At 41.7% G+C, this 10864-nt stretch overlaps 1 protein-coding gene across 1 annotated transcript; it reads right to left on the reverse strand.

The window, feature by feature from the left end:
• Positions 1-1225: 1225 nt before the first annotated feature.
• fam83a (family with sequence similarity 83 member A) lies at positions 1226-3826 on the reverse strand. Its single transcript, XM_072659223.1, has 4 exons — positions 3314-3826; positions 2477-2644; positions 2169-2293; positions 1226-1766 (listed from the first exon to the last, which is right to left on the reverse strand). Exons 1-4 carry the CDS (start codon positions 3824-3826, stop codon positions 1226-1228), a joined length of 1347 nt encoding a protein of 448 aa, XP_072515324.1.
• Positions 3827-10864: the final 7038 nt, after the last annotated feature.

A 10864-nucleotide genomic window follows, 5' to 3' on the forward strand; every position in this document is an offset into this window, starting at 1 on the left:
GAATATTACAGTCTGTAATATGTCAGATCTATTTATTTTATTCAAAATAAGATAAATGAAAATATTTGAAAAATATTTGAAATATTACAAGTAGAAATATTGTAAGCTATTCATGAACACGAAACTAACCTGCTTAGTATGTTCCAGTGCACAGCATCAGTTTAGTCTCTTAGCTTTATTAAAACATTGGGAAAACATTACCAATAAATGAGGCTCCACTGGTCAGCCAGTCTGGCACAACTACAGAACACTGCTATTCAGAAATATTGGAATAGTGAATATAAATCACAATCTATACAGAAATAGCTCTAAATAGTATTGACAAAAGGTTTATTTATATATATATATATATATATATATATATATATATATATTTATAAAAACATTTACAAAATATAAACCATTTACATTTACTATTAACTAAAGGACCCTTGATGAATCATTTATTAGGGACTTCATAAAACCAGTATTTGTCCAATGAATAGCAGAAAACAACGCTGCATTTCAAATCCATTTAGAAGTTTAGTCTCATGACTATATACAAAAATCTCAAATCAGATGACATATTAAATTGTTCTGATTTGATTATTAAAACTCTACAATTTAATATATTACCTCCCAATGTAGTGGAGCTGTAAAAATAATACATATTTAGATGTGTTTATAACTTAGTCATATAGAAGAATATGACTAAGAAAGCTACTGAAATCGGGAAAAAAATGATTAAATCTGGAAAAGCTACATGTTTCAAGAGTCATAAACAGAGAGCAGTTATGCAGAGACAAACTGTGCATAATTAATGACAATTATAATAATTTTTTTTAAAGACAGTTTCCTAGAATACAGAATTTACAACATTTTGGGAGGAAAAGAAACATGCCTGATGCTCCTCCACCCAGTCTCACGCCCTATAAATACCATCTCAGTCATCAGCTTTGTTTACCTATCCATGACAAGTCTTCACAACCCTCTACCACCCGTCACCTCTCCTTATCTCTCATTCCTGGCTACACATATCAGAGTAGGGCCTGGCTTTCTACCACAAATCAGTTGTCTCCCCGTTCTTCTTCGTCTCCTCCCAGATCATCATTAACTAATGGCATGGTCCGAGCTAGCGATATCTACATATCTACATAACAAAGCAACACTGTTAATTAATCATCTCAAGCTAATCCTGACTTTTAAAAGGAGGTGTATGGTTTACATTGAAACTGATGGCAGCGTATTACAGCACCACCGAGTGTTGTTCCCCAAACAAACCACCGTTTAACTTGGCATGCGCAGACCGCTGAGTGTTGAACGGAACCCCTCCATGGAGGTAGTGGTAGTTGTTGTTTTGAAGGTGCCAGGAAACATTCCCAGCGTTATAACTGTTGGGGAAGAAGCGCTGACAAACAGCAGGCCGATGAATCCTCTGTGGGAGCCAATGTGATGTCAGGGGTCTGGCGTTGAAGCACTGCTGACTAGATAGGCCGGACAAAAGAGGTTGCTTGAGGGAACTATGGTTCTGAAGTTGGGGGTGATGATTGACGTTTGCCTGTGGGCTCATGTTAGCGTTAGTTCCAGTCAGAAATGTTGGAGTTGGTGGTTCTGTGAAATGTGGAAGTGGACTTAAGTGATCATCTACATCTGCCATCGTGGAGAATTCTGGTACTGGTTTGGAGGCGGCGTACAGCCGACGGAACTCAATGTCAAAAGCCTTCACACTAGCTCCTTTAAAGAGCATCGCCAGGCTCCGGTGAACTTGCCAGGACAACCAGGTAAAGCTATAGCAAAAAGAAGGAGAAGGTTGAAAGACTACTTATCTCAGAAGCCTGCGATTTCATACATGGTAACCATTAAGAAGCTATTATCCTGATCTCTGGCTTGTCCTTAATGGTTTTTATCCATAACTGATGATCCTACTTCTAGAAATAGTATTGTGGAGTTCTGTCTTCAGATTTTTTACATATTGCACAGGCCACATCGGTTCTGATCTACAGGTTTTGTTTGTCACTTACAATAGAATATAAGGTAGAGTATATTAAATAAGATCTGCAAAGAAGATACAGCAATAACCTAAATTAGTATAAATATATATACAAAGATTATAACAAATAGCAATATATACACTAAATTTACAGAAATAGAAAAGAAATGACTCCTGGTCAAATCCATTGTGTTTTTACCTGAACGTCCCAACAAGCACATGGGTGCAGTCTATGATTATGAACTTCTCCTTAACCTGTCCGGTGAACTTCCTCCCAGATTTGGCGCAGTAGGTTTCTCCACATATGCTACGAACTGACATGTGCTATCAAGAAGAAAAAAAAGAGAAGCCGTGTTATTGAATGTTGTCTGCTTACCAGACCACTGTTGCATTGTGTGGATTTCAAATAGGAATGCACCAAGGAACTTTTTAGACCCTCTTTTGACACTTGACAAGAACATACACTGACTAGCCGTAACAAGTCACAGAAAATGAGGTGTTACTTACAGTGAGATGTGATTTGTTGATTTGTAAATGTGCACACATCTCTTTAAACACCGGCAGATTGATCTGGTCCAGCAGAAGGTAGACGGACACATTGCGCTTTTTTGTGGCTTCAAGGATATCGCAGAAAATCTCCACATCACTGAAAGTGTCCATCACAATTGCCAGAACCTGTAATTAGGATTTAACATTATGTAATTTATTAATCTGCTATTGCAATACTGATATCTGTGCTGTGAATGTCCTCACTAATCAGTGGCCCTTCTTACAAAGGGTTGCGTGACCTTTTTAATGAATCACGGCATCTGTGTGAGGCAGCACAATGTGCAATCATCTTTATTTCAGGGTAGGGCTATTAGGTGCTTTCTGTAGACCAAATAGTACCCAAACCTGCTCCTGAAGACCCATATTAAGTTTAGTTTTAACCATGGTTTAACATACACTATACGGACAAAAGTATTGGGACACCTGCTTTTAAGGATATTAGAAAAGAGTTAATCCTGCTTCTGTTGGAGTGACTGTCTACAATTCAAGGATTTGGTCTCATTCAGCAGCAAAGCGTTATTGAAGTCAGGCTGTCAGGATGATCACCATCCCACCTCATCCCCAACTCCCCAACTCCCCCCAAACGTTTTTCATGGAGCATCATTCCATCATTCCAGTGGACACAGCATCAGACATGGTGCCATTGGGTTGACGTTTATCTGCTTCAGAGAGTCCTATACTATTGGTAATGATTGTCTAGAAGGACTAGACAAACAGTGTGTGTATGTGTGTGTGTGTGTGTGTATGTGCACTTGCAGATGTGTCCACAAACATTTGGACATACAGTGTACTCACTGTCGTTGCTTTTCTGATAAATCCTCGCAGCAGATCTTTCACACTGGCTGAATTATGTGACTGGAAGTAAACCTCCACGCTGGGAACCCCCTGTAGGTGGTAACTCCAGTCTGCGACCGGCCAGCCAAAGTCCAGGCAGGGAGGCTCACTGTCTGAAACCATGGGAAAATATGTCTGCGAGCTGGACTCTGAGCTGGAGCTGGACATATCCTCCTCCTTCAACTCCTCCATGCTGTTCATCGCAGGCTCTTTAATGCTGCCCAAAATGTAGCCCTTTTCCTCCACAGACAGAAAGTCTGCTTCCTCTTCTCGGACCAGAACTTGTTGATAGGCCTTCAAGCCCCGGTCCAGGAGGGCATCAGTGGCGAGGCGGGCACTCTCGTTGTGACTCAGGTCCATAGTGGATATCTGGGCAGAGGGGCTTCTCATCTCCTGAAGACGACGTCTTACCTTACCCATAATCCTGGGCTTCAGGTAGCACTGCACAGACAGGCCGTTGCTGTCTAGTTCCATTGTGGTCCCTGCAGATGCCCTATGTGCCACACTTGAGACACAGGACAAACTGTGTTGATTGTAGGTCTTCAGATGCTCTCTTAGATTCCTGTTTAGGAGAAAAGCCTCACGGATGTTTTGTCTCCAGAAGCTGTTAAGCAACAGCATGTCATAATGCTTTGGGTAGCACTATTGGGCCTATCACTATTCATCTGTGCAAACAGGCATGTCGGAATTACGCCCTTAAGGTTTGTCCAAGGGCAGTCATCCATTTGCAAATGAGAAAATAAAGAAGATTCAAGTGGACCCTCAGTGTTTCTAGCTAAGATAACTTCACCTCTAGGGTGCACTGGGTGGAGTCAGGAAGACGGGTGGGGTGCCAAAGGATAGGTTCAACAAGTTGCATCTTTCCACTGTTTTCCAGTGCAGAAAACTAAGGAACAGATGAATGACAGATATGGAGATGGGCTGTCACATCGGCTCAGCAGGTGAGAAATAATCAGTGCCTGCGAGCTGCATGTGGCTGCCACAACATGGTGCTCATCCGTCAATCGCCAGAAATTCAGAAAGCAGCAGACCTGTTTTCAGGCTCTGTCCTGCCTTCCTTAAAGCCATTGCATAACTGCTCATAAAGTCTGAGAGAAAATGCCTCATGTCCCTTTGGGACCCTTCAAACCAGTGAACTGAGATTTCCGTAGTTAATTATTTGCCTCATTGCTCAGCATCTGTGCTGTAGTGCACTTGTAATGATCTAAATTACCTGGAAAAACCGTCAACTTGCACCATGGATCCCTCGTAAGACTTTGCCCTACGTAAAAACGACTTCTAGCGTGGGGGAGGCCAGTGGCTGATGTTGAAACTGGATGTCCTAAGTCATTGGGTGTTGGAACGTTTATTAATTAGTTGTGGAGTTTGTGTAGGACTGTCCCTCTAAACAAACAGAGAATCCTCCCTTACAAACAAACGCATCACGCATGGAAAGCAAAATGCTTTATTGAAGAATTACCATTTGCACAATTATATGATTAATACTCTCCCAAAGCATAGTTAAATAGTACAGAGTTACACAAACTAGGGTTAGGGATAGTGTAAAATGCTAAAATAAAAAAATATATAAAATAAAGGTGCTACCAAAAGGTTCCCTAAGCAATGACATAGAAGAGCCCCTGAAGAACCATGTTTGAAAATAGAGATGCATTCATTAGAGGTAGTTTCCACAAACATGTGGACATACAGTGTATATACATGAGTCACATTAACTTGCAGGGGTCAGCCCTCTTCCAAAATACATCTTGCTCCAGCAACTTTGCCACATAATTGGCCAGAGTGGCTTTCTTATGGAATGGCAATGCATTCCTCAATGTCTCTTTCAGTTTAGGGAAATCCATGATCTCTGGATGGAGCGCTGACACCAAAAACACATTCGGTTTAAGGCCGAGCTTCCCCAGAACTTCATCAGTCCATCTCCTCACCTCTTCAGTAGACTGCTCTTCAATCAAGTCAGCCTTGGAGACCACCAGGTAGCAGAACTTCCCTTGGGACAGAAGGTGCTGTAACAGCCGGATGTAGCCCAGACAGAGCCTCAGGGGCGACACCAGGATATAGACATCACATGCAGGGAGATTAGAAGGTAACGGAGGAACCTGGTGCGAACCAGACTCAACAGACAAGTCCCCTACTCTTCCCAACCCTGGGAGGTCCCATAGAAGAGTATTGTGGCTTTCCGGGTAAGGATATGACACAGGCTCCTGGGTGGTCTCAGTGACACCAGTAGAGGCAGCTCCTTGGTCGCCATTCTGCAGGCCTAGGAGGGCGTTGAACAAGCTGGAGCTGCCACAGCCTGTCTCGCCGAGGAGACCAATGTCCAATCGGAAGTGTTTCAGGGCGGTGAGGATGGAGAGCAGCTTGGATGGTTGGTCAGTAAGATCTCTGGGATGAAAAACTGTAGAGATTCGGTCCAGGTCTTCCTGGCTTATCTTTCCACTTTTCAAAGCGGTGCATATCAGAGGTCTGTGGAGCAAATGTGTTGTGACATGGCATGCAAAAACATCAAGAGAGGTTAGTGACATACCTTTGCATATACTCAACACAGTTCTGCCCTTAATCTCCAATAAGATCAATAAATAAAAGTAGTAAGATCTTCCATATCTTGGAAGTTTTACTCACGCTGTGCTGTTAGGAACCCTAGTTTCTCTTGTGATGTCCACCAGAAACTGACTGAAAGCTTTTTTGCGCAATTCAGGGGCCGCTGTCATTAGAACCTCTGCAATCTTCTCAAGGCCCAGAAGCTTAGCAACTTGAGGAAAACCTGAAGACGCCTGGCCTTCCTTTGCATTCTCTCCTGATTCAGACGCCAACTTATGTTTCTTCTGGAGCTCCAGATTGCGAGCTCTCATTCGCTCCCATGCACAGGTCATGCAGGGTCCCACAGGCTTTTCACAGACGAGATCCCATTCTTGCTCAGCTCTGACAAAGTACAAGGGTTTGTCTTTTTCACATTGCTCCACTGTGATTCTTATGTGATCCTCCTGATGCATTTCGGTGGTGAGGACCACCAACACATCATAGCTGATCTGAATGGATGAAGAACCACCTTCCACCGTCCAAATGCGGACATTGGGGATTTGAGGGTGCGAAAGAACAGGACCTTCCTCCTCAGGATGGACGTCTACATGTTGCGCGATTCTTACTTGCTTTTTCTTTTCTCTCGGCACCTTAGCAGTCGTGTCAGCTCTTGATCTCTCACCTTCCTCTTCTTCATCCCCTTTAGTGGCAATCCTAAGTTTTACTCTAACATCTTTATCTATGTTATCTCTCGATTTGTCATCTTCCTCTTTGCCGTCATGCATCTCATTCATATCCACTTCCTCCTTTTCATCATCATTATCCTCTTCATCACTCCTTTCCCCTTCTTTCTTTTCTTTTAAATGTTCATCACTGATTCTGCAGACAGCCTTTGCTAGCCTTATGTTAGCTTCCCTGGTCCCACCAGTCACCGCTATGTCCAATGGGAAGTGCTCGTAAAGTTCCAGCGCTGTCACAAGCCTGTTCTCAAATCCACCCGAGTGCAAGGAAAACCTCCATGGAGCCAACAAAGACCTCACCTGCTCTTCTGGAAGCTTTCCTTCCATTGCCTTGTGAAAGAAGCACATTTCAGAGTCAGTGAGTCAGGGACAGTATTAATACAGTTTGTGCTACAGCTATTTCCATCCATGAGTATTAATGCTGCATTTAACAACACTGAAACATACCTATGAAAACAGGCAGCAGTGTAATCCAGACGTCTGCACCTCAGTCCAGCTGAATTGGAAATGGTTTGATGGACCCATATGCTGCACAAAGTCAATACTTTGTCTGGCAGTGACACAAGGTGAAATACAAACAGTGTTCCCAGGGCGTTAAAGTTTACCTGGTGCGAGTAAAGAACTTCAGCAAACATAATGACCTGAATTGAGACACGCAACAGGTCGATCACACTTAATCCAAACAACTGAATTCTCACCTACAGTTTTCTGTGGGTTTGAAGGAAAGGTACTTTTTGTATTTGTAAGAATTGCGTGTTATAGTGTTATATTTTAGAAAGTAAGTCTTTGTTAAAAACTAAACATATAATGATAATTATACACAATTATTCATGTATTGTGATGTATTGTGCAATTGTATCTTATTTTATTTATCTTCTACATCTAAAAGCACAAGCTTTTCAAACCAAACCAAAGGGTGCACTACTGCACCCTGGGGTCCGCTCTCCAGTAAAGTTTGGTAGTTGCCCTACCTTAACACCTGATTAGACTCATCATCACAAACAAAGTGGGTGTGAGTGTGAGTTGGGCAAAATACTAAACTTTGCTGGAAACCAACCCTCCAGGACTGGAGTTGTGCACCCCTGATTTATCTTATCGTAAAATAATAATATTATTATAATTGGAATGAACATGTAAATAACAAAACATCAGGAACAGATTACATGTTTTAATAATTTGAATTTGTGGAGAGAGTGAGTTCCAGAGCAAATTTGGAAAAGGCCAAGGCTTTCTAGACAGTATTTGGTCATTAACTGGCTACTCAATATCACATTAAATCAAATGTATTTGTATAGCATTTTTTTACAACTGGCATTGTCACAAAGCAGTGACAGTGGCAAGAAAAACTCCCTCAGAGCTGGAGGAAGAAACCTTGGGAGGAACCAACCAACTAACAAGGGGGACCCATCCTACTCTGGTCAGAAGTATTTAAACATTATTGATAAAAGTCTCTGTGACACCACATAAGACTGTTCCACTGCTCAAGTGTGCTGATATCATCATAATATAATTTTACTCATATAATCGTAGTAGAGCTGGTCAGAGTAATGAGAGTAATGGTGGTAATAATAATAATAATAGTGGCAGATAATTTGGACAGAGTCCATGTAAATTTTAACACAGTTGGTAGGCAGATCACAGTGGCAGGAGGGTGGGCAGCTGGTCTGATGCGGGTGGCAGGGGAGCCTGGTGGGTGGGCTGTGGTCTGTTACAGTGGTAACTGATTCTTTGCTAATCAGTGTGAACTGATAACATTTCTATAAAAAAAAAAGAAAACAGAACAAAACCTTTTGTAGGAGCAGTAGTAGCCAATCCCTGCTTCCTATTACCACCACTGTAAAAAATGAGATAAGAAGTTAGCAAGTTTCCCTGCAATGCATCATTTCACATCAAACCAGTCTGGATGACTTTCTCTGCAATTTCCCATTCAGGCTTAAGAACATTACTATGGTATTTACAGTAGCTTGCAAAAGTATTTAAACATTTTTACATTTTGTCATCTTACAACTACAATGCAACAACTTAAATGTATTTTATTGAGATTTTGAAGTGATAGACCAACACAAGTCTATTAGTCCCACAGTGGGATAAGGGATAGCAAGACATACAGATGCAAAACATAGATACATTACCAATGTATAAACAATATAAATAATAGAAGTAAAAACAACTCATTATTTTATTATATAAAAACACAGATTATTTACATATAATTGCAAATTGACCCTTAATTGCACATGTGGGGGGCCACTGTATAATGAGCCATGACCCCCTTACTAATGTGATACTGAAAATCAAAAATGGCCCATTGCTAACAGTTGAAATGCTACACTGGCTGTACAATATGCAATACAGTTCCAGCCATTTTTCAAATAATATAAACACAATGGGCCCTGATTTAACACATTTCCTCCTAAGAATTGTCTAAAATTTGGTTTTGAGAAAAACAAACAATTAAGAGTCATGATGTATCTATAAAGAGCTGCGTGAGAGGACACTATCACGAAATCTCTTCTTAAGAACAGTTGGTGAATACGGCCCATTATATTTATCTAACTTCAGTCTTCAGAAGGTAAGGGCATCAGCAAATTTGACCAGGACTGCACGTCACAGGGTGGTATCTTGAAATGTAAGCAGACAGAAACCCACAAAAGCAAACACAAACCTGTTTCTGACTGCAGGAAGGAGAACTCTCTCAACAAGCCATTCAGTGCAAACACAAGCGATTTATGACAGACAGTTGCTAGGCCACGAAAAACTGAGGACACAGAGCAGAGATGGAGATGCCCAGCAGATGTCAGCATTGATGCTGAAAATGAAGAGCATCAACACTTTGATTGATCAATCAGTTCTGCAAATACAGTCAATCAATCAACTATTCTCTAAACTGAGCAAGTGAATGAGCTCCACTGGCAGCTTGACACTAAAATACCACTGCACGAACCTACAGATTGTCCTTTCAATAATGAAAATAACCTGTGCTCTCTATTCCTTGTCCGGAGAAGGACACTTATATTGAAGGTAGCTTTCAGTGATACCCAAGCTGTTATTTGCACTTGGCATTTCTGAACCTTTTATGAAGAATCAGAGGTTTTGGACAAGGACCCTGAACAAAACAGCTACACTCCAGATATTCCACTTCAATGTGTTATTTCACCTTTAACAACAGTTTTTGGAGTGTATCCACCTCCCACTTAGAGACAGATAACAGATATTACAGTAACTACACTGTGTGCAGAATTATTAGGCAAATGAGTATTTTGATCACATCATCCTTTTAATACATGTCCTACTCCAAGCTCTATAGGCTTGAAAGCCAACTACCAATCAAGTAAATCAGGTGATGTGCATCTCTGTAATGAGAAGGGGTGTGGTCTAATGACATCAACACCCTATATAAGGTGTACTTAATTATTAGGCAACTTCCTTTCCTTTGGCAAAATGGGTCAGAAGAGAGATTTGACGGACTCTGAAAAGTCAAAAATTGTGGGATGTCTTGCAGAGGGATGCAGCAGTCTTGAAATTGCCAAACTTTTGAAGCGTGATCACCGAACAATCAAGCGTTTCATGGCAAATAGCCAACAGGGTCGCAAGAAACGTGTTGGAAAAAAAAAGGAGCAAAATAACTGCCCATGAATTGAGGAAAATCAAGCGTGAAGCTGCCAAGATGCCATTTGCCACCAGTTTTGCCATATTTCAGAGCTGCAATGTTACTGGAGTATCAAAAAGCACAAGGTGTGCGATACTCAGGGACATGGCCAAGGTAAGGAAGGCTGAAAAACGACCACCTTTGAACAAGAAACAGAAGATAAAACGTCAAGACTGGGCCAAGAAATATCTTAAGACTGATTTTTCTGAGGTTTAATGGACTGATGAAATGCGAGTGACTCTTGATGGGCCAGATGGATGGGCCCGAGGCTGGATCAGTAAAGGGCTCAGACGCCAGCAAGGTGGAGGTGGGGTACTGGTATGGGCTGGTATCATCAAAGATGAACTTGTGGGACCTTTTCGGGTTGAGGATGGAGTGAAGCTCAACTCCCAGACCTACTGCCAGTTTCTGGAAGACACCTTCAAGCAGTGGTACAGAAAGTCGGTATCGTTCAAGAAAAACATGATTTTCATGCAGGACAATGCTCCATCACATGCATCCAAATACTCCAGTATTTACTCCAGTACATGGCCCCCTTGTTCACCTGATCTGAACCCCATAGAGAACCTGTGGTCCCTCATAAAATGTGAGATCTACAGGGAGGGA

This window comes from Salminus brasiliensis, chromosome 1, assembly GCF_030463535.1.
Source record: "Salminus brasiliensis chromosome 1, fSalBra1.hap2, whole genome shotgun sequence".
Lineage (NCBI taxonomy): Eukaryota > Metazoa > Chordata > Actinopteri > Characiformes > Bryconidae > Salminus > Salminus brasiliensis.

Bases quoted from the DNA above. Each gene is read 5' to 3' on its own strand.
- fam83a (XM_072659223.1), bottom strand. From the start codon at position 3,826: ATGGAACTAGACAGCAACGGCCTGTCTGTGCAGTGCTACCTGAAGCCC. The intron at 2,645-3,313 runs GTGAGTACACTG...TCCTAATTACAG, and splicing joins TTATCAGAAAAGCAACGACA to GTTCTGGCAATTGTGATGGA. The intron at 1,767-2,168 runs GTAAAAACACAA...TTTTTGCTATAG, and splicing joins GTGCTTGTTGGGACGTTCAG to CTTTACCTGGTTGTCCTGGC.